General features: G+C 44.1%; 1 protein-coding gene across 1 annotated transcript in view; it reads right to left on the bottom strand.

The window, feature by feature from the left end:
* LOC137355578 (spliceosome RNA helicase DDX39B-like) overlaps positions 1-25112 on the bottom strand; it is a 42183-nt gene that overhangs the window by 3831 nt on the left and 13240 nt on the right. The window contains exons 6-10 of the mRNA XM_068020839.1: positions 17309-17427; positions 11283-11414; positions 7136-7245; positions 6854-6998; positions 6059-6206 (exon numbers count right to left, since the gene is read on the bottom strand). Coding sequence (XP_067876940.1) covers positions 6059-6206; positions 6854-6998; positions 7136-7245; positions 11283-11414; positions 17309-17427 — 654 coding nt within the window. The remainder of the gene's footprint in view (positions 1-6058; positions 6207-6853; positions 6999-7135; positions 7246-11282; positions 11415-17308; positions 17428-25112) is intronic.

The raw sequence follows: 25112 nt of genomic DNA, 5'->3' as shown, positions 1-25112 counted from the left end.
GAGGAAGTAACAAGCAACGTGGATAAAAGGTCTAGTAAGATGGGCGGAGCAGTGGCAAATTTAATCCTGAGAAGTGCGAGGTGATGCATTTTGGGAGGCTTAACAAGGCAAGGAAATATTCAATGAATGGTAGGACCCTAGGAAGTACAGAGGGTTAGAGGGATATTGGTGTACTTGTCCATAGGTCACTGAAGGCAGCAACACAAGTAGATAAGGCAGTTAGGAAGGCGTATGCGATAGTTGCCTTTATTAGCCAAGGCACAGAATATGAGAGCAGGGAGGTTATGATGGAGCTGTATAAAATGCTAGTTAGGCCACAGCTGAAGTAGTGTGTACCACAATATAGGGAGGATGTGATTGCACTGGAGAGGGTGCAGAGCAGATTCACAAGGATGTTGCCTGGACTGGAGCATTTCAGCTATGAAGAAACACTGGATAGGCTAGGGTTGTTTTCCTTAGAGCAGAGAAGGCTGATGGGGGACCTGATTGCCACTCATAATTTTGTATACCTCATTGACAGGATAGATAGGAAGAAACCTTTTCCCTTAGCAGAGGGATCAAGAACAAGGGGGCATAGATTTAAGGTAAGGGGCAGGAGGTTTAGAGAGAATTTGAGGAAAATTTTTTCCACCCAGAGAGTGGTTGGAATCTGGAACACACTGCCTGAAGGGGTGGTAAAGGCTGGAACCCTCACAACATTTAAGTAGTATTTAGATTTGCACTTGAAACGCCGTAGCATATAAGGCTACGGGCCAAGTGCTGGAAAATGGGATTAGGATAGGTGCTTGCTGGCTGGCATGGACACGATGGGCCGAATGGCCTGTTTCTGTGCTGTATAATTCTATGACTCTAAGGGAACCTGTGGATGTGGTGTACCTGGATTTCCAGAAGGCATTTGATAAAGTGCCACATCAAACATTACTAAACAAAATAAGAGCCCATGTATCGGGGGTAATGTATTAGCATGGATAGAGGATTGGTTAGCTAACAGGAAACAGAGTAGGCATAAATGGATCGTTTTCAGGTTGGCAAGTTGTAACTAGTGCAGTGCCACAGGGATCAGTGCTGGGGTCTCAACTATTTACAATCTACATCAATGACGGATGAAGGGAACACATGCATGGTTGCTAACTTTGCTGATGACACAAAGATAGGTAGGAGAAAAAGTTGTGAAGAGGACATGAAGAGTCTGCAAAAGGATACAGACAGGTTAAGTGAGTTGACAAAGATTTGACAGATGGAGTATAATGTGGGGAAGTGTGAACTTGTCCGCTTTGGCTGGAAAATAGAAAAGCAACATATTATTTAAATGGAGAGAGACTGCACTCAGATGCTGAGGGATCTGGGTGTCTCAGTACACGAAACAGAAAAACTTGGTATGCAGGTACATCAAGTGATTAAGGTGGCAAATGCAATGTTGTCGTTTATTACAAGGGGAACGGAATATAAAAGTAGAGATGTTTTGCTACAGTTGTACAGGGCATTGGCGAGACCACATCTAGAGCATGGTGTACAGTTTTGGTCTCCTTATTTAAGAAAGGATATAACTGCACTGAAAACAGTTCAGAGAAGGTTCATTCGACTCATTGCAGGGATGAGAGGGTTATCTTATGAGGAAAGGTTGGAGAGGTTGGGTCTGTATTCATTGGAGTTTAGAAGAATGAGAGGTAATCTTATTGAAACACGACCGGGTGGATGTGGAAAGGATGTTTCCCCTTGTGGGAGAGACTAAAACTAGGGTGCACAGTTTAAAAATAATTTAAGACAGAGATAAGGAGATTTTCTTTTCTCTCAGGGTCGTGAGTCTGTGGAACTCTCTTCTCTGGAGAGCGGTGGAGGCAGGGTCATTGAACATTTTTAAGGCAGAAGTAGACAGATTCTTGACAAACAAGGGAGTTGAAGGGTATCGGGAGCAGGCAGGAAAGTGGAGTTGTGTCCACAAACAGATCAGCCATGATCTTATAGAATGGTAGAGTAGGCTAAAGGAGCCAAATAGCTTACTCCTGCTCCTGGTTTGTATGTTCGTATGTATGTATGCATGCATGCAAGGCCATGAAGGGATTTGAAAACAAGGATGAAATTTTTAAAATCAAGACATTGCTGGACTGGTAGCCAATATAGGTCAGCAAGCGCAGGAGTGATAAGAGAACAGGACTTGGTACAAGTTAAGACACGGGCAACAGAGTTTTGGATGACCTCAAGTTTTCAGAGGGTGGAACGTGGGAGACTAGCCAGGAACGGGCTGGAATAGTCAAGTCTCGAAATAATGAAGGTTTCCGCAACAGAGAACCTGAGACAGGGGTGAAGCAGGGCGATGTTACGGAGGTGGGTGGAAATAGGTGGTCTTAGTGATGGCACAAATACAAGGTCGGAAGCTCATCTCGGGGTCAAATGTGACACCAAGGTTGCGAACAGGCAGGTTTAATCTCAGGCTGTTGCCAGGGAGAGGACTGGAATTGGTAACTTGGGAATGCAGTTTGGAACAGGGCCAAAAACAATGGCTTCAGTCTTGCCAATATTTAATTGAAGTTTCTGCTCATCAGTACTGGATATCAGATAAGCAGTCTGATAATTGAGCAACAGTAAAGGAGTCTCCTTTACTAAGGAAGGATATACTTGTCTTGGAGTGGATACAGCAAAGTCTCACTAGTTTGGCTCCTGGGAGGAGGGTTGTCCTATGATGAGAGTAAATTGGGCCTATACTCTCTTTTAGAAGAGTTCAGAAGAATGAGAGGTGATCGCATTGAAACATAAAAGATTTTTAAGGGGCTTGACAGGGTAGACATAGAGGTTGTTTCTCCTAGGTGGGGAATCTAGAACACGGGGGCACAGTCTCAGGATAAAGGATCGATCATTTAGGACTGAGACAAGGAGAAACCTCCATCAGGGTTGCGAATCTTAGGAATTTTTTTTTCACTTAAGAGGACTGTGGATGCTCCATCATTGAGTATATTCAAGGCTGGGATAGACAGATTTTTTGATCACTCAGGGATTGAAGGGTTATGGAGAACGGGTAGGAAAGTGGAACCGACGTCAAGATCAACCATGATCGCACGGAATGGTGGAGGAGGGTCGAGGGGCCATATGGTCTATTCCTGCTCCTATTTCTTGTGTTCTAAACTCCCAGCCTGAGCAGCAACTTTAAACATCCAGGCTAAAGGAAACTCGTATCCCGAGTGGATTCTGCAGCTGCACCGAAACTCAGAGGCTTTCACTTAATGCTATGTAACCTGAGTGGTGAGTCAGAAGGTGATGGATTCAATTCTCACTCCTAAAACCTGAACACCAACTGTCGGTTGACATTCCCAATGCAGTAATAACAGCGTTGTACTGTCTGAAGTGCTGTCTTTCAGATGAGATGTTAAACCAAGGTACCATCTGCCCCTCAGGTGGACATAAAGATCCTATAACCAATATCGATCCCTCAAGCCAACATCACAGGAAAATAATCTGGTTGTTACCTTATTGTCATTTGTGGAATCTTGTTATCCACATATCAGCTGCTGCCTTTCCTATATTGCAAGTGACTACACTTCAAAAGTACTCAAATACCTGTAGCGTTTTGGTTTGCCCCGAGGTCATAAAACAGGTAGAATCAGAATGGTTACAGCGCAATGGAGGCCATTCAGCCCGCCATATCTAAGCTGGCTCTCTGCCAAAGTCCCACTTCCCAGAGCTTTCTCCGTAGCCTTGCAAATTCTCTTTTGAAAGCCACTGTTGAATCTGCCTCCACCACACTCTCAGGCAGTGCATTCCAGATCTGAACCACTCACTGTGTAAAAAAAATTTGTAAGCTTTGTACTGCAGCACTGCTGGTTGGCAAGTCACTGGGAAGGAAGAAGCTCCCAACAAACTCTGCCCAGCTTTTCACCATATCAAATTAACACTGCTAAACCTGGAAATGGAATCAATTTCTGATAACATACTAACAACAGTATGATTCCACATTCTCAAGACTCCTGACTTTGCTCTCACTCTCCCTCCATGAAAGCATGGGAAACCCATCGTTTCAGCCTGTTCCTGTCCCATTGAGCTTAACTCTTCCTATCTTGACTATCTTTTCTCCCCGGTCCAGTCTCTTCCCACCTACATCTGTGACTTTTCTAACGCCCTATGTCATTTTGACAATTTCCAGTTTCCTGGCCCTCCCTGCCGCATCTTCGCTCTAGACATCCAATCTCTCTATACCTCTATTCCCTAGCAGGACGGTTTGAGGGCTCTCCACTTCTTCCTTGAACAGAGACACAACCAGTCACCATCCACCACTACCCTCCTCCACCTAGCTGAACTTGTTCTCATATTGAACAACTTTTCCTTCAACTCCACGCACTTTTTTCAAACAAAAGGTGTTGCTATGGATACCCACATGGGTGCTAGCTATGCCGGTCTTTTTCCGCGATATGTTGAACATTCCTTGTTCCTGTCCTACTCAGGCCCCCTTCTCCAACTCTTTTTCCGATACATTGATGATTGTATCATCAATGATACAATGCTTCCTGCTCTTGCCCAGAACTGGAAAATGTTATCAACTTTGCTTCCCAGTTCCACCCTTCTCTCACCTTCACATGGTCCATCTCTGACACTTCCTTTCCTCAATTTCTCTGCCTCCATCTCTGGAGATAGACTGTCCACTAATATTGTTTATAAGCCCACTGACTCCCATAGTTACCCTGACTACACTGCCTCACATCCTGCTTCCTGTAAGGACTCCATTGCATTCTCCCTATTTCTCAGTCTCTGATGCATCTATTCTGATGATGCAACCTTCCACAACAGCATTTCTATTATGTCTTTCTTTTTCCTCAACTGAGGATTCCACCCCCCCCCCCCCCACTCTGGCTGACAGAGCCCTCAACTGTGTCCGACCCATTTCCTGCACTTCTGCCCTTAGCCCTTCCCCTCTCTTCCAGAACCACAACAGGGTTCCCTGTGGCCTCACTTTCCACCCCACCAGCCTACACATCCAAAGGATCACCCTCCATCATTTCTGCCACCTCCGAACGCATCTTCCCCTCCCATTAGCATTCAGAAGGGATCATTCCCTCCAAGACATCCTGGTCCACTCCTCCATCACCCCCAACACTTCATCCCCTTCCCATGCAATCGCAGGAGATATAATACCTGCCCGTTTACCTCCTCTCTCCTCACCGTCTAAAATCCCAACACTCCTTTCAGTTGAAGCAGCGATTTACTTGTACTTCTTTCAATTTAGTATACTGCATTCGCTTCTCACAATGCAGTTGCCTTTTCATTGGGGAGACCAAACGCGGATTGGGTGACTGCTTTGCGACAGCTCAGTCTGAAAGCATGACCCCGAGCTTCTGGTTCCTTGGTATTTCAACGCACCCCCCTGTTTTCATGCCCACATTTCTGTCCTTGACCTGCTGTCGTGTTCCAGTGAACATCAACGCAAGCTCGAGGAACAATACCTCATTTTCCGATTAGGCACTGTAAAGCCTTCAGGACTGAACATTGAGTTCAAGAATTGCAAAGGCCCTTTTTAAAAATTATTTATCAATTTTTTTTAACCATGTACCTACCTTAAACATGTTTGTGCTTTTGGCTAGGGCTGTTCAATATTCTGTCATTAATACTCTTTCTGCACTAATGCTTTGTCTTTCATCATACCATTAGCACACTCCCCCTACTTTTGCCCCATGACCTCCTAGTGAGTTAATCTCTCCCGCCCTCTGCCCTATCACACACATTCCCTTTTATTCTTTGTCCCCCGCCCCTGCTTCACTTGCTTAAAATCTATTACAATTCTAACCTTTGCCAGTTCTAATGAAAGGTCACAGAACTGAAATGTTAACTCTGCTTCTCTCTCCACAGATGCTGTCAGACCTGCTGAGTATTTCCATGAAAGCCTGGCTACCTATTCCCCACTTCACTGTCAGTTACTGTACCCTTGCCTGCTGGAATTTTTTCCAAAACCATTTTGTCTCACTGCCTCCCTCCACATCCTTAAAGCCCTGGCCATTAGTCCTCCCCTCACAGCGATTTTCTGTGATTATGTAAATGCAACTCATCACAAGAAAACCCGAAGCTTGGTACGTACTGTATGTGGAAATGTCAATTTCATCCGGCAGTTCAGCAACATTGACTTCAAATCGATCCTGTACGTCATTCAGAACTTTAGCATCTGTTTCATCAGACACAAAAGTAATGGCCAAACCCTTGGTACCAAACCTACCAGCACGAGCAACCTACAGGCAGAAGAGTTATAGAAGTGTTATGTACCATTTATGTCAGGTTTAATATCTCAATAGGTTTGTAACACAGATCATAAACTGAGACACAAGGATCTAAACAGCACTCCCTTGTACACTTAAGATAGCCCCCCGCCCCCCCAATAATACTAAGACACTCCATGGACCCTCATAACTCTCCCCAGACTCCTCATAATATTAACACACTCCCAGGGGAGTGGTCAATGCTCTCACTTGGCTTGAAGGGCTGCTGGAAGGTGAGGCTGTCAGGTGAGGACGATCCAGGTTTGACTGGCCTTCGTCACACATGTGAGGATACAATGAATGCCAACTACTTGGGCAAAACCTCCTACATGAAGCATCACCCATCTCTTGTTCTGTCAAACACTGATCGACCCATTTCTGATTGTATTTCAGTTTTCCAGCATTTGTGTTTTCTCATTTTGCATTTATGAAGAATAGTCACAAGGTGGGAGAAAGCTGTAGAAAGAGGCAGCAGCCACATGGAGTGGAGCAACAGGAGGTACAGATTTGAGGTGCAGGCATCAGATTTTATACACCCTGTAAAAGTTCCAACAAACTAACAGGTTTCAACACAGTAATTTGTGATCAACCAAAGTGTTTTATAGAAGTATCATGCTCACCCTGTGCAGGTACGTGTCAGAATCCTCAGGCATGTCATAGTTGAAAACGATATTCACTCGTTCAATGTCCATACCTCGACCGAACAGGTTAGTTGCTACCAAGATACGTCTCTGAAAATCTTTAAACTGCTGATAACGGGACAACCTAGCGGAGAGGTGGCAGGAATAGAAAAATAAAAGTCTCTTTAAAGCAGGTTGGTCTGACAAATATCAAATAAAAACATCAGCAGAACCTTGTGCTGGGAGCAGGTAGTTTTGAAACTCAGCTCCAGTGATACGCACCTCTCTTCCTGCGCCATTCCTCGATGGATGGCAATCGCTGGGAAGTTCTGCTCCACAAGCAGCTGTGCCAGTGCCACACAGCGCTGCACTGACTTCACAAAGATCACCACCTGCAAGGGGCAGGGACACAGCTTAAATGTGCATACAAACTTTAGGGTCTGGTTTTCTTCCATTGTTGGGGAATGCTTAATTCTCAGGCACAAAGTCGGGCAAAAGGGCAGAGAGACCCCAAAGCCAAGTCCCTGCTCCCTTTGCACTTCCAGAGATTTCCACAGGATTGTTGCAGAGAGGTGCAGTGGGTGCTGGTATGTGGGCTACCAGGGACTGAAATCCACTGGTGAGACACTCCACCCACCATCTCCATTCTGCTCTGACTACTCCAAGGCATGCCCAGAACTTGGGGTTCTGCCTTGTGCCCAGACCCACATAGACTTTAGGATCCAAGAGACAGGCAGCAGGCATAGGGAGAGCCCATGAAGCTAAATGTTGCTGCCTTGTTTGTGCTAAGCAGCAAAGGTATTTGATAAGGTGCCATATGGTAGGCTGGTGGTCAAGGTTAGTACAATATGGAGTCAAGGGACAAATAGCTGGATGGATAGTAAATTAGTTAAAATAAAAATAGAAAGCAGAGAGTAAAGTCAAGGCAGCTATTCAAATTTGGGGAAGGGGGGGGGGGGGGGTGGAGTAGAAACGTGCTGCACGAGGATCAGTGCTGGGACCACTGCTATTCCATAGTTACTTGTTCTTAATTCCAAATCATTAATGTAAATATCAAAATTCTTGGATATCACCAAACTGGGTGGTATGGCTAACACTGAGGAAGAATGCAACTTTGTACAAGACATTAGAAAACATGCAGACTAGGCAGTGAAGTGGTAAATGAACTTTAACATAGATAAATCTGGAACAGGAACGATGATGGTCCTGTTCGGAACAAATATGCACCTCAAGTGCCGAAATCTGCAGGGCTACGGAACAAATGCTGGAAGCTGGGATTAGAATGGGTGGAGAGTCTTTTAGCTGGCACAGACATGATGAGCCAAGTGGCCACTTTCTGTGCTGTAAACTCTCTATCATTCTATGATTCTATCACCTACAGCTTAGAAAACAGAAGAGCAAAGGGATCTAGGGATACAGATGAACAAATCATTCAGAGCAGAACTGCAGGTCAGCAAAGCAATTAAAAATGCTAAAGCACTGGGATTTATTTCCCAGAGTATAAAATTCTGAAGTAGTGAAGTTATGTTAAATTTGTTTAGGACTCTAGTCAGGCTGCACTTAGAGCACTCGACAGAGTTCTGGAATCCATACTATTAAAAGGGCATAGAAGCACTGGAGAAACTGCAAAAAGGATTTACAAGGATGACACTAGAATTTGGAGATTACAGCTATCACGAAGGATTGAACAGGTTGGGGCTTTTTCTCCCCCCCCTAAGAGAGACCTATAGAATCATAGAATGGTTACAGTATCCGTGTTAGCTCTCTGCAAGAGCAACTCAATTAGTCCCACTCCTGCATTTTCCCTGTAGCCCTGCAAATTTTTCCTCTTCAGATAAGGGCGGCACAGTGGTGCAGTGGTTAGCACCGCAGCCTCACAGCTCCAGCGACCTGGGTTCAATCCTGGGTACTGCCTGTGTGGAGTTTGCAAGTTCTCCCTGTGTCTGCGTGGGTTTTCGCCGGGCGCTCCGGTTTCCTCCCACAGCCAAAGACTTGCAGGTTGATAGGTAAATTGGCTATTATAAATTGCCCCTAGTATAGGTAGGTGGTAGGGGAATATAGGGACAGGTGGGGATGTGGTAGGAATGTGGGATTAGTATAAAGGGGTGGTTGGTGGTCGGCACAGACTCGGTGGGCCGAAGGGCCTGTTTCAGTGCTGTATCTCTAAATAAATAAATAATTATCTTGTGAAAGCTATGATTGAAGCTGCCTCTACCACTCTTTTGGCCATTGGTTGGGCTGTGCATTCTAGATGCTAATCACTTGCCGTGTAAAAAAGCTTTTCCTCATGCCACCTTTGGTTCTTTTGCCATTCACCTTTAATTGGAGTCCTCTGGTTCTCGACTCTTTGCCAATGGGTACAGTTTCTCCCCCGACCATACTCCTCATGATTTTGAGCACCTCTATCAAATCTCATCTCAACCAGCTCCTCTCTAAGGTCAACAGCCCTAGCTTCTCCAATCTGTTCTAACTGAAATCCCTCATTCCAGGAACCATTCTCCTAAATCTTTTCTGCACCCTTTCTAATGCATTCACATCCTTCCTAAAGTGTGGTGCCCAGAATTTGACAATACTCCATTTGAGGCCAAACCAGTGTTTTATAAAGATTTGCCATAACTGCCTTGCTTTTGTAGTCTATGCCTCTATTTATTAAGCTCAGGATCCTGTATGCCTTATTAACCACTTTCTCAACCTGCACTACCACCTTCAACGATTTGTGTACATATACCCCAGGTCTCTCTTCCTGTGCCCCCTTTAGAACTGTAACCTTTATTTTATATTGCCTCTCCTCATTCTTCCTACCAAAATGGATCACTTCGCACTTCTCTGCATTAAATTTCACCTGCTACGTGTCCACCCTGTCCATCAGCCTATGTCCTCTTGAAGTCTATCACTATCCTCCTCACAGTTCACAATACTTCCAAGTTTTGCATCATCTGCAAATTTTGTAATTGTGCCCTGCACACCCAAGTCTACATCATTAATACGGATCAAGAAACGCAGTGGTCCCAGTACTGATCCCTGGGAACTCCACTATATAATTTCTGCTAGAACCAGTTGAGAGTCTCAAATTAAGGGGGAGGCCATTTAGGACTGAGATGAGGAGGAACTTCTTCACTCAGAGGGTGGTGAACCTGTGGAATTCTCTACCGCAGAAGGCAGTGGAGGCCAACTCATTAAATATATTCAAGAGATAGACATATTTCTTAACGCCTAAGGGATCAAGGGATATGGGGAGAAAGCAGGAACAGGGTACTGAATTAGACCATCGGCCATGATCTTTTTTGAATGGTGGAGCAGGCCCGAATAGCCTACTCCTGCTCCTATTTTCTATGTTTACCCCCGAGGGCGGTGTCGGCTCATTGAGTATGTTCGAGATAGAGATTGATAGATTTTTAGATATTAAAGGCATCAAGTGATATGGGGATAGTGCAGGAAAATGGCATTGAGGTAGATCAGCCATAATTTGTTGAATGGCAGAGCAGGCTCAAAGGGCTGAATGGCCTACTCATGCTCTTATTTCCTATGTTCCTTAAGATATTATAATAGGGTGGAGGATAGAAAGGAATATTTAGTCTGGTCCCAGAACAAACAGGCATAACCTTAAAATTAAAGCTAGTGATGTCAGGAAGCATTTCTTCACAGAAAGGGTAGTGGAAATCAAGAACTCACTATCCTCCAAAAAGATGTTGAGGCAATTGAAAATTTGGGTGGCGCAGTGGTTAGCACCGCAGCCTCACAACTCCAGGGACCCGGGTTCAATTCTGGGTACTGCCTGTGCAGAGTTTTCAGGTTCTCCCTGTGACCACGTGTGTTTTCGCCGGGTGCTCCGGTTTCCTCCCACTGCCAAAGACTTGCAGGTGATAGGTAAATTGGCCATAAGTTGCCCCTAGTGTAGGTAGGTGGTAGGGAATATGGGATTACTGTAGGGTTAGGATAAATGGATGGTTCTTGGTCAGCACAGACTTGGTGGGCCGAAGGGCCTGTTTCAGTGCTGTATCTCTAAAATAAAAATTAAAAAAATGGAGATGATAGTTTTTCTTATGCAAGGGTATTAAAAGGTTACGGAACCAAAGTGGGTAGATAGAGGCAAGATGCTGAATAGCCATGATCCAGCTGACTGGTGGAACAGGCTCGAGGGGTCAAATGGACTACTACTTTTCCCATATTGGGTCTGGCCATGATAACAGCTGTGCTGTGCCTACACCTACTGCTCCCTCAGAAGCACGACTCTTCTTCCTAGCAGCCACCTCATGAATTCAGAGTTCATACACTGCCCTTGGCTATCCAGAGATACAAGCCACTGCCTTTATTAGAACAGAATAGAACACAAAACCTGGTTATTAAGAAAGAGGGAAATGGTTGAGTATTACCTGCACCTCTGCAAAGCAAACTCCAGTCGATTCTCATTCAATGCACTGTGGCTCACCTGATTAAACTCCAGGACGTCAAGTAAATCAAACAGCTTGCGGTTCTTCTCATTGTCCTTTAGTTTAACATAATATTGCTGCAATCCATGGAGTGTCAGCTTAGTTTCATCGTCAACAAACACCTCCATGGGCTAAACAAGAGAGAAAAACCAGAAACATGTAACATTTCATGAACTGTTTGCACTGCTCCTCGGGGCCATTTACCATTATGGAATTCTACAGCAACCCCAAACTAGCTAAATTCATCAACACACCTCAATCTAAGATCCTGAGTTAGGCATTCCAGCATCATTTAGTAAGAGACCAGCCCTCAACCTTAAAAGCCAGAAGTTTTGACCAACTTTTCCAATAGATGGTCAATATTCTACCAGCAAACTGAACCAGCATGAAAACTATCCATACCAACTCAGACAGACTGCAAACTATCTCCAAAAACAGACTCAAACTAAATTATTGGGACTGACAAGTCACAACAGACAGTGCAAAGCAGGTTTACATTACCCAGTTTGCAGAAGTTACTATATAACGACTTCACTTGGTTGACAAAAAGACACAGTCAGCTGCATTTCTTACTTTTCTGCAAATCTAACCTATTCAGTTGACTAACCAGCTCCTCAATGAAGGTGCCAAAGAGGAGCGGCACTTCCAAATCCAACGCTTAAATGACCTGAAAATAACTGGCATAACTTAGCAAGAGTCTGGGCTACCCGCTACAACTGAACTACGATTCCCACTTTTAAGGACTTTATCTACAGCTAAACCTGCAGTAAGCCGCCTAAAACAGACACTAAGCACAACTGTCCTTGCATATCCAAAACTAAAAGTAGGCAATATACCAGCCAGTAGGGGCTTTCAGTATCCATGCAACCAACAGACCACTTGCAAGTTAGACTCCCAAGTGCTGAAGGGCCTGAAAACATTAACTTATAAGTTATGGTTGTAAGTGGAAAGTTTTTTTGAAGTAGTTTTTACTATACAAACATTCCTTTAAGAATAACCCAAAATTTTAATACCATAGTATCTGCAGAAGCCCTCAAATTAAATACAGAAATGCTGAAACTTTCCAATGACTAAATGCATCCTAAAGTATTCCAACATGCCCCACAAGTGCAACAGGTTTCAAACTGGCAGTACAGGTCCCACATCGCAGGATCATGAAATTTAACCTCACTGATCTTCCTTCGCCAGATTGAGAGAAACCATTGTTGTTGAGCACTCAATTTCTCAGATCGCCAGCAGCTACAGAGCTGGATCTCTGCACCCTTCCAATTACTGAACTCCATTCCCAGCCAGGCCACTCATATCCGGGCTCCCCTGCACTACGAGTTTGCTGGCCTCAGATGGTCCAGGTACCCCAACCTCCGTCACAAGTAAACTTCCATGAGCTGTTTTCCAATCCCCCGTCCCCAGCTTTTAAAGTCAGATCCAATGAACTCCTGCACAAAATAAATACAGCATTGTTTGGTACTTGTGGTAACAGCTGTGAAGTTTTTGCACACAGGCTTGCCCTAACCATACCTTATCAATGGACTTCAACTAACTATATACATGCACTCGACAAAGCATCTCTCCTTGGTTACATACATTGGAGTCACAAAGGAACACAGCCAATTTAAATTAAAGCAATACACTAAGAGTTGAACAGCAAAACTGTCAATGGCCGAGTGTAACATTAAGCTATACAAACCAAAAAGGATTTTATGCAATTCACAGTCTGTATTCAGTTGCTGTACTGTCAGATAAGGAGACAGAAAACAACACTGCTGAAAGGTTTACATTGAGTGAGGATAGTAAGATTCCTCTATTACACAAACAGTGGTCAAACAGCCCAGTGGTAATGTTCAGGCTCACTCAAAGAATGAGCTAAGTGAATGAGGTTCAAGGGCAGCTATGCCATGGAACCGGGCCCCAACAGCAAGAGTCAGCACACTCAGGTAAGGAGAGTGCGGGAAATACTGAAAGATCAGCCAGTGACTGTCCAAAGTGTGCAGATGACACAAAACACAGAAATGTTGTAAACAGTGAAAATAGCAGCAAACTCCATAAGGACAGAGACAGACTGGCAAAATGGGCAAACGCATGGCAGATGAAATTTAATGCAGAGCAGCGTGAAGTGATGTATTTGATAGGAAGAATGAGGAGAGGTAATATGAACTAAATGGTACAATTCTAAAGAGGGTGCAGGGAGAGAGACTTGGAGGTGCATGTATACAAATCTTGGAAGGCTGTTAATTAAGCATATTGTACCTTTGGTTTTATTAATAGAGGCAGTGAGTACAAAACCAAGGAAATTCTGTTAAACCTCTATAAAGTACTGGTTGGGCCATAGATGGAGTACTGCTTCAATTCTGGGCACCACATTTTAGGAAGGATGCCAAGGAGCTGCAGATATCTACTCGAAGGGTACCAGGGATGAGGGACTTCACTCATGTAGAGACTGGAGAAGCTGGGGTTGCTCTCCTTAGAGCAGAAAAGTTTAGGAGTTTTGACAAGTAATCAAAAGCATGAATAGCTTTGATAGGGTAAAGAAAACAGTTCCCAGTGGCAGAAGGATCAGTAACCAAAGGACGTGGATTTACTGCAATTGACAAAATAACCAGCGGTGCCCTGAGGAAAAAAAATTTCAATGCGAGTTGTTGTGATCTAGAATGCACTACCTGGAAGGATGCTGCAAGCAGACTTTCAGGAGGGATTCGAGATTTCAGATTACAGGGCTAGGGGGAAACAGAAGCGATGTGGAACTCGTCCGTATTTACCGTGGAGGTGGTCATGGAAGCTAGTGTTCAAGGGAGGGAACACCGATATCCTGGAGCATATCAACATTACAAAGGAGGTGGTGTTGGAGGTTTTGAAGCGCATTAAGGTTGATAAATCCCCAGGGCTTGACCAGGTGTATCATAGGATGCTAATGGAAGCAAGGAAGGAGGTTGCTGAGGCCCTCGCTTTGTGTGTGGGAAATCATGTCTCACAAATTTGATTTGAGTTTTTCGAGGACGTGACCAAGATTGACGAGGGCAGGGCGATGGACGTTGTCTACATGGACAGTAGCAAAGCCTTTGACAAGGTCCCACATAGTAGGCTGGTCCAGAAGGTTCGAACACATGGGATCCAGGGTGAGCTCGCAAATTGGATACAATTGGCTTGCTGATAGGAGGCAGAGGGTGGTAGTGGAGGGTTGTTTTTCAGATTGGAGGCCGGTGACCAGTGGCGTGCCGCAGGGATCGGTGCTGGGCCCTCTGTTGTTTGTCATATATGCTAATGACTTGGATGTGAATGTAAGGGGCATGATTAGTAAGTTTGCAGATGACACCAAAATTGGTGGTATAGTGGACAGTGAAGAAGGCTGTCTAAGGTTACAACAGGATATACACCAACTGGGAAAGTGGGCAAGGCAGTGGCAAATGGAATTTAACGCAGACAAGTGCGAAGTGATGCATTTTGGGAAGCTAAACCAGGGCAGAACATATACAGTGAATGGCAGGGTCCTGGGAGCGTTGTTGAGCAGAGACACCTTGGGGTGCTAGTACACAGTTTGCTGAAAGTGGCAACACAGGTAGACAGGGTGGTGAAGAAGGCGTATGGCATGCTTGCCTTCATTGGCCGAGGCATTGAATACAAGAGTTGGGACGTCATGTTACAGTTGTACATAACGTTGGTTAGGCCGCATTAGGAATACTGTGTGCAGTTCTGGTTGCCGCACTACAGGAAAGATGTGATTAAGCTAGAGAGGGTGCAGAAAAGATTCACAAGGATGTTGCCTAGCTTGGAGGGCTTGAGTTATAAACAGAGATTGGATAGGCTGGGTCTGTTTTCCCTGGAACGAAGGAGGCTGAGAGGGGACATGATAGAGGTATATAAAATTATGAGAGGCATAGATAGGGTAGATAGCCAGAGTCTGTTTCCCATGGTAGGGGTGACTAAAGCTAGAGGGCATAAATTTAAGGTGAGAGGGAGGAGGTTTAAAGGGGATCAAAGGGGTAAATTTTTCGCACAAAGAATAGTGGGTATCTGGAATGAGCTGCCAGAGGAGGTGGTGGAGGCAGGAACAGTAGCGACATTTAAGGGGCATCTGGACAGGTACTTGAATGAGCAAGGCATAGAGGGATATGGAATTAATGCAGGCAGGTAGGATTAGTATAGATAAGCATTATGGTTAGCATGGACATGGTGGGCCGAAGGGCCTGCTTCTGTGCTGGACGACTCTATGACTAACTAATTGGATGGCTCTACCAACAATGGACTGAATGAACTCCTCCTGTGCTGCATCATTGTGTGATTGGACCTCGTGCATCAACACACCCTTTGAACATTCTCTCAAACCTGCTGAGATTACAAGACTAATGAAAGCATATTTCAACACAGTCACGAGCAAGGTAAGGAAAGATGGCCAATACCTGGGTATAGTAACGGTTATGCTACTGACTGGTAATCCAGAGGCCTAGACTTCACAGAATGCGTGTTGAAATCCCACCATAGCAGTTTTAGAAATTGAACTCAGTCTTTCAAACATTTGGAATTATTTTTAAAAACATCAATCAGTAGAAGTCACAACAAAGCTGTTAGATTGTTGTAAAACCTCAACTGGTGAACTAATATCCTGCATATACCAAGTTTGGTCTATGTGGGGCTGTTGTATCATGCAAAGTGGTTGACTTATAACTTCAGAGGGTAGTTAAACCTTAGTTACACCAAACATTCTTTTGCAACCTGAGATGGGCAATAAATGTTAGCCTTGCCACACAGTAATGAGTTAATAAACATCTCCATCCCTGATTCACTGATCCACAAGTACCAAACAAACTGAATACAGCACATGGAAAACCATCTACACTAAAAGTTCAAACTCCCATTCCATAAATACCATGCGCGTTCACAAAAACCACAACTTCAATGCAATGCCCACTGGGCAATCTGCCAACCAGCCATTCCTGGCTCTCAGCAACACTGAGTTGCACTGTGGTTTTAAAATGTTTGCCATTGGTTGCAGGAGTCTGCCAATAGCCAGTCACCTCATTACAGTCTGCTGCATACAAACCATTCCACATTAAGAAATGGAACTTTGTAAAGCTGGGTTGAAGATGGAGTCCTCTCGCAGCCATCCTTGACCGTTGCAGGTCTCAAGGTCAGCAGCACAATGTGTGAGCCAGTCCATTGGATAGATAACATGATTAACCATAAGTGGCTACTGCTTGCGTTGGCCACCGCTCGCACCCTAGCGATAAAGGGATATCTTCTTCCGTTCGACGACAGCAGGGATCACCTCTGAAGATACTAAAACTACATCTCTCTTCAGAATATATATAAAAACCAGGACTTTGACAAACTTTTTAACTGCTTCACCCTAAACACGCTGGTCTTCTGGAGATTGCAGATAATTGGACACTGTGCTAGGGCACTAAACTAGATAATCCTTCGCGATCATGAACGCAATCTTCAGGGCAACGTAGCTAATATCTGACTGAATACTGTGGGAGGGGCTGTGTTAGAACACTCCTCACAATCCTGAGCTGGACTAACTTTCACGGAATGCAACAATGAGTGGAATGAGTGGATCTTTATCAGGAGAAGTGAGCTAACATGATGGCCTCAACTGTCTATGCCCGAAACCGTTGATCTTCCGGAAAACGCAACTAACTTAAGAAAGTTGTGGGAAGCCTGGTTTTACCATAACTCTGCCGACTGTTTCTGAATACAACTGCTAGCTATTAATATCGACCCGAATATGACCGAGTCTACCACAAGGATACGCTTATGATCTCTCCCATCTTAAGTATTTCTAGAGTTGGGATTGGATAAAGGTTGCCACTACCTATGGCTCTTTAGTCTAAACTGCACTATCTACAGCTAGCTGGTGAAAACCGAATCTTGCAAAGGTTACAACTGTGCGATGATGAGCTTCAGGAGGAGCAGCGTGCCGTTCCATTCCATTCCAGACTGGGGTTTGCTTGACTCTTAGGAATGCAAGCACCCTTGGTGGTGGCTCATCAAAAACTTGTGGGTAGTGGTAAGAAAGATGAATAATTACATCCTGCATAAACTTGCGGCAGACGGGACGGATCTCCTTGCTTAGGGTGGCGCTGAACATCATAACCTGCTTTTCATGAGGAGTCAAACGGAAAATATCCTGGACATCTCTGCGCATGTCTGAAAATGAACAAAAACAGAAGTGTCAGTACCTACTACTAGGTGATCCAATACCTGAGTCAGGTATGCGGTGCCCCAAGACAATGCCAGTGATTGATCAGGTAGACCAGCTATTAAAGGAATTTGCAGAGACAGACTAGGGGCCGGCATGCTTCACACTTTACTCCGTATAACTTTGCAAGCTAATGCATGATTGGGTTGAACAAGGTCCAGGAAATGTCCCAGTGTTGTGAAGCTCCAGTTTCAGCTGGTCAAATCCCAGCAGAACTTGTGCACATGGCCTCTCAGTTCGATGCATAGGCAGGCGAAGAGTGTTGTGGGGGGGGGGGGGGGGGGGTAAAGGAGGGAATGCAAAGAGAGGATGATGGGGCATACCCATAAATTCTACACAAAACAATATTGCACATATTGAGAGTCAAACAACTGAAAATGCTGCTTCATCAATGACCTTCCTTTAATCATAAGGTCAGCAGTGGGGAAGTTCGCTGATGATTGCAAAATGTTCAGAACCATTCGTGACTCCTCAGATACTGAAGCAGTCCGTGTAGAAATGCAGCAAGACCTGGACAATATCCAGGCTTGGGTTGATAAGTGGCAAGTAACATTCACGCCACACGAGTGCCAGGCAATGACCATCTCCAACAAGAGAGAATTTAACCATCTCCCCTTGACATTCAATGACATTACCATCGCTGAATCCCCCACTATCAACATCCTAGGGGCTACCATTGACCAGAAACTGAACTGGAGTAGCCATATAAATACCGTGGCTACAAGAGCAGGTCAGAGGCTAGGAATCCCGAGGCGATTAACTCACCTCATGACTCCCCAAAGCCTGTCCACCATCTACAAGCCACAAGTCAGGAGTGTGATGGAATACTCTCCACTTGCCTGGATGGGTGCAGCTCCAACAACACTCAAGAGGCTCGACACCATCCAGGACAAAGCAGCCCGCTTGATTGGCACCCCATCTACAAACATTCACTCCCTTCACCACTGACGCACAGTGGCAGCAGTTTGTACCATCGGCAAGATGCACTGCAGCAATGCACCAAGGCTCTTTAGACAGCACCTTCCAAACCCACGACCTCTACCAACTAGAAGGACAAGAGCAGCAAATACATGGGAACACCACCACCTGCAAGTTCCCCTCCAAGTCACGCACCATCCTGACTTGGAACTATATCGCTGGGTCAAAATCCTGGAACTCCCTTCCTAACAGCTGTTGGTATACCGAACCCAAATGGACTGCAGTGGTTCAAGAAGGCAGCTCACCACCACCTTCTCAAGGGCAATAAATGCTGGCCTGGCCAGTGACGCCCACATCCCATGAATGAATAAAAAAGAAACTGAGGATAATGTTTTGGTCTTGGAACTTTCATTCAAACAATCCAGTGTTAAAACAAAAAGGTCCCCATTGAAAATGCCAACTTCTCTGCCACAGATGCTGCCTGGTCTGCTGAGCGTTTTCAGTATTTCTTGTGAATTCAGTGATGAATGGAATAACTCCACCTCATGTGGATTTAGGAGGTTGGTTTTGATACACAACTAGGCTGTTACGTTTTCAATTGCAATAAGCCACCTGCCAGTTTGGGGCTGCATGCAATTGGGAACAGAACAAAATATTTGTTGCCATTCTGTCAGAGTCTTTTCTGCCATTTAATTCAATCATGACTGATCTGTGTCTTAACTCCATCGCCTTCGTTCTGTACTCCTTAATAGCCTTGCTTAAGAAAAGTCTATGTACCTCAGTATTGAAAGCTACAATCGACCTTCAGCATCAACAACCTTTTTTGGATGTCGGGATGGGGGTGCAGTTCCACATTTCCACTACCTTGGTGTGAAGAGGTGCTTGCTGACATCACCCTGATGCTCTAATCTTAAGGTTACGCCCCTTGGCTCTGGACTCGCCACCAGAGGAAATAGTTTCTCTTTATCTAACCTATTAAAGGATTTAATGATAAAAATTTCAATTGGATCATCCACTAATCTTCTATAGGCAGGAGAATACAAGCCCAATTTATGCAAAGTGTTCTCATAATTTAATGCTATCAGCCTCGATATCATTGTGAATATACGCCGAACCCTTTACAAGGCCAGTATATCCTTCCTGAGGTGAGACGCCCAGACTGAACAAGGTACTCTAAATAGGGTCTAACCAGAGCTCTGTACAACTGGAACACAACTTCCATCCCTTTGTATTCCATTCCCTTCAAGAGAAAGGCCAACATTCCATTCGCCTTTTTGATTATTCTTTGTACCTGTTCGCTAGCTTTAAGTAAACTCTGTACTTAGACCCTAAATCTTGCAGCTCTTCTAGTTTCTAGCTTCTTGGCATTTAAAAAATGCTCAGATCTATCTTCCTTGTGTCCAAACCAGTGATCTCACACTGGCAAAAGAAACAGGTGACACAAATTTTCCACAGCAAGTTATGATCTGGAATATAGTTCCTGAAAGGGCATTGGAAGCAAATACAATAGTAATTTTCAAGAGAGAATTCAATATATACATCCGCATGGGGAGAAATGCGCAGGGCTATGGGGAAAGAACAGGAGAGAGGGATGAATACATAGAGCGGGAGGATGGTAGCATAGTGGTAATGTTACTGGACAAGTAATCCAGAGGCCTGGACGAATGCTCCAGACACAAGCAGACATGATGGGCCAAGTGGCCTCTTTCTGTGTCATAAACTTTCTATGATTCTAAGCTCAAATCCCACCACAGCAGCTAGGGGAATTTACATTCAATTAATTAATAAATCTGGAATAAAAAGCTAATCTCATTAATAATGATCATGAAATTACTGGATTGTCATAAAAACCCCTCTGGTTCACGAATATCCTACAGGGAGAAAAACTTCCACCCTTATTCGGTATGGCCTACATGTGACTGCAGACGATCAGCAAAGAGGCCGGACTCTCAACTCCCCTCTGAAATTGCCTAGCAAGTCACTTGTTGAAGGCAGCTCACCACCACCTGCTCAAGGGTAATTAGGGACAGGCAACAAATGCTCCAGTGATGCTCACATCCAGAGAACAAATAAAAAGATAGCTCTTTCAAAACTGCAGGCTTAACAGGCCAAATGGTTTCCCTTCGCCTTGTATTTTTCTGTGGTTCCCAGATTGAACTCTTATCAGCCAGTTTTGCCCACTCACAACCTATCAATGTCCTTTTGCAACTTTGTGTTTCTATTTATACTATTTCCTGTGAAATCTAACAGTGTCACCATAAAGCTTGAACATACCCACAATTTCTTCATTCAAGTCATTTACAAACAGTGTAAAAGTTGTGGTCTCCGTACAAATCCGAGGACACCACTCGCCACATCTTGCCACTGTCAGTACATGCTTACAATCCCTACTCTGCCTCTTATCACCTAATCAAATCCCTACCCATAATCAATCGTTTTCCTCCAATTCCGTGTGCTCTCATTTTTGTTGTGAAAGCTTTCGCTTATTCTCTTATGTGGAAGCTTATCAAATGCTTTCTGGAAGTCCACATAAGTTACATCCATAGGCACTCCCTTATCAACCACCACTTCAGTTACCTCTTCAACTAATAAAATACAACTAATTTCGTTAGACACGACTTGTGCTTCTCAAATCCATTCTGACTCTCTCTCATCAGGCTCTGATCAGTTTGTATTTGTCCAAATGAGAAAGTAAGAAATAGGAGGCTGCTGCACAATCCCTTGAGCCTGCTCCGCCATTCAATAAGATCATGGCTGTACTTCCATATCAACTCGACTTTCCCACCCTATTCCCAATATATTGATTCAGAGAGCCCAAAAACCTACCAAGCTGTCTCAACTGTTGGAACAGGATCACCTGCCATTCTTCTAAACTCCAAAGAATACAGACCCACTGTACACAATCTCTCCACCTAGGACAGCTCTCTAACCCCAGGAATCAGTCCAGTGAACATTCATTGCACTCCCTCCAACACAAGTATATCCATTCCTTATGTAGACCCGAAAACTGTGCCAAGTATTCCAGGTGTGGTCTCACCGAAGCCCTATTTAAATACAAGATTTCCTTACTGATATACTCCAATCCCCTTAATAAAGGCTAATATACCACTGGTCTTCCTAATTGCTTGCTGCACCTTGTTAACTTTGCAATTTATGTACAATTCCCAAATCTCTGCATACCAATTCCTATCAATGTGGATAATTTTACACTTCCCCAAAACATACTCCAGCTGCTACCTGCTTACTTAACTGTCTACATCCATTTGCAGCTTTTTTGCATCATCCTCAAAGCTTACTTTCCCACCAAGCTTAGTATCATGAGCAAACTTGTATATATTACACTTGTCCTGTCAAAGTCATTGATATAAATTGTAAATAGTTAAGTCTTGAGCACTAATCTTTGCAGCACTTCACTAGTTATACCCTGCCATCCTGAAAATGATCCATTTTTTCAGACTGTTTTCTGTCTGTTAACCAATCCTCAATTCATGCTAGTGTTTTTTCATTTGTTCATGGGATGTGGGCATCACTGGCTAGGCCAGTATTTATAGCGCATCACTAATTGCCCTTAATATAGTAGTCCCAATCCCATGAGCCCTAATCTTGTGTAATCTTTTGTGTGGCACCCTAATTGAATGCCTTCTGAAAATCCAAATTTGCTACATTCACTGGTGCTCCTTTATCTACTAGTTACCACCTCAAAAAATACAATAAATTTGCCAAACACAATTTCCTTTTCATAAAACTATTTTGACTTTGCCTAATCATTCTGAGATTTTCCAAGTTCCCTGTTATCACGTCCCTAATAACAGATCCCAGCATTTATTGAAGTCAAGCTAACTGGTTGATAGTTCTATTTTCTCACTGTCCTTCCTTAAATGGCGGCACTACATTTGCTACCTTCCAATTCACGGGCATCATTCTGGAATCTGGGGAATTCTAGAAGATCAAAACCAATGCATCAACCATCTCTGCAGACACTTCTTTTAAACCTAGGATGCAGGCCAAAGGGCCCAGTGAATGTCAGCTTTTAGTACCATTAATTTTCCAGTACATTTACTTTACTATTACTTTTAATTCCTCACTCTCATTAGACCCTTGGTTCCATAATTTCCTGTATGTATGTGTCTTCGATTGTGAAGACAGATACAACATATTTGTTCAATGGCTCTGCCATTTCCTTACTACCCATTATAATTTCTCCTGTCTCAGCCTCTAAGGGACCTACACTTACTTTTGCCACTCTCTTCCTTTATGTATTCATAAAAGCTTTTACCATCTGTTTTTATGTTTCTTGCTAGTTTACTCCCATACTCTATTTTGTCCCTTTATCAATTTCTTGGTCATTCCTTAATGATTTTTAAAATCCTCCCAATCCTCAGACTTACTACTCTTTTTGGCAACATTGTAAGCTTCTTTTAATGTAATACTATCCTAAAGTTCTTGAGTTAGCCATGGCTGTACAGTGGAGCTTTTATTTCTCAAAGGAATGTACATTCATTGAGAATTATAAAACATTTCTTCAAATGTTTGCTACTGTTTATCTACTGTCATATCTTTTAATCTAATTGCCCAATCTTCCTCACTGTCCTTAAAATAGATTCTAGTAACTTTCCCACAACAAACATTAGACTAAAAGGCCTATAATTCCCTGGTTCATCTCTCACCCTTCATAAAATGATGGAGTAACAATGGCAATTTTCCAATCCAGGGGCACAATTGCTCAATTAAGTGTGCTAAAAGATAATGACTACAGCATCTACAATTTCCTCACCAACTTAATGCCCTGGAGCAGAAACTATCAGGCCCTGTAAACTCATTTTCTCCTTTACCTTTTTATACTTCGCCACTCACTTTTGCTTAATATACTTGTTAAAAAGCTTTAGCATTGTCCTTGAAATTCTTCGCAAGTTCTTCTCTAATTTCTTTTTTATTGCTCTTACTGCTTCCTTTGTATCCCTTTGCTGTTCTTCATATCTCCCCCAATTTGCAGCATCTTCTGTATTCTTTGCCGTCGTTTAAGCCCTTTCTTTCGTGGATACAGGTTGTTTAATTGCATAACTGCGGATGTACATGGCTTTTATTCTACCTCCTTCTCTTAACCCCTCCTATTTTGCATCTGAAGACTCCCATCTCCACTCTCAAGTCCCCAACCAGGACATTCTGTCCAGCTGCATCTAGCTGCAGCCAGCATGATCGCAGAATGGTTACAGCACAGGAGGAAGCCATTCAGCCCATTGTGTCCATGCCGGCTCTCTGCAAGACCAATCGCCCCACCTTTTCCTCATAGCCCTGCAAATCTTTTCTCTTCAGATAATTATCCAATTTCCTTTTGGAAACCACAGTTGAATCTGCCTCCACCACACACTCAGGCAGTGCGTTCCAGATCCTAACCATTTGCTGTATAAACGGGTTTTTCCTCTGTCGCCTATGGTTCTTTTGCCTTTCACCTTGAATAGATGTTCCCTGGTTCTCGACCCTTCCACCAATGGGAACAATGCCTCCCTATCTACTGCCCAGATCCCTTATGATTTTGATGTGGAGACTGCCAGCGATCATTGAATCTGCTCTCCAGTATCTTCTCCAAATGGCTATTCTTCATCTGAGGGCTGAAGGCACTGGATACTGAAAAGGCTCAGGCTATGGGCCTTGACAACATTCCGGCAAAGTACTGAAAGTTTGTGCTCCAGAACTGGCCATGCCCATAGCCAAGCTGTTCCAGTATAACTACAACACTGGCACCTACCCGACAATGTGGAAAATTGCCCAGTAATGTTATGTACACAAAAAGGACAAATCCAACCCGGCCAATTACAGCCTATCAGTCTACTCTTATTCATCAGCAAAGTGATGGAAGGTGTCGTCGACAGTGCTATCAAGCAGCACAAACTCAGCAATAATCTGCTCACTGACGTTCACTTTGGGTTCTGTCAAGGCCACTCAGCTCCTGTCCTCATTACAGCCTTGGTTCAAACATGGACAAAAGAGATGAGCTCCAGAGGTGAGGGGAGAGTGACTGTCCTTGACATCAAGGCACTATTTGACTGAGTATGACATCTAAGAGCCCTAACAAAACTGGAGTCAATGGGAATCGGGGGAAAACTTTCCGCTGGTTGGAGTCATACCTAGCACAAAGGAAGATGGCTGTGGTTGTTGGAGGTCAATCAGCCCCAGGACATCACTGCAGGAGTTCCTCAAGATAGTGTCCCAGGCTTAACCATCTTCAGCTGCTTCATCAATGGCCTTCCCGCCATCATAAGGTCAGAAGTGTGGATGTTCACTGATGATTGCACAATGTTTAGTACCATTCGCACCACAAGTGCCAGGCAATGATCATCTCCAACAAGAGAGAATTTAACCATCTCCCCTTGACAATCAATGGCATTACGATCACTGAATCCCCCACTAACAACATCCTGGGAATTACCAATGACCAGAAACTGAACTGGACCAGCCACATAGGTATTGTGTCTATAACAGCAGGTCAGAGGCTGGGAATTCTGCAAAGTGTAACTCATCTCCTGACTCCCCAAAGCCTGTCCATCATCTACACGGCACAAGTTAGGAGTGTGATGGAATACTCTCCACTTGCCTGGATGAGTGCAACTGCAACAACACTCGAGAAACTCAACACCATCCAGGGCAAAGCAGCCCACTTGATTGACACCTCATCCACCACCTCCAACATTCAGCCCCTCCACCACCGACGCAGTGG

This window comes from Heterodontus francisci, chromosome 43 (assembly GCF_036365525.1).
Source record: "Heterodontus francisci isolate sHetFra1 chromosome 43, sHetFra1.hap1, whole genome shotgun sequence".
Classification (NCBI taxonomy): domain Eukaryota; kingdom Metazoa; phylum Chordata; class Chondrichthyes; order Heterodontiformes; family Heterodontidae; genus Heterodontus; species Heterodontus francisci.
Note: the sequence above shows the minus strand (reverse complement) of the source record. Positions and strands in the feature narration are given on the sequence as shown.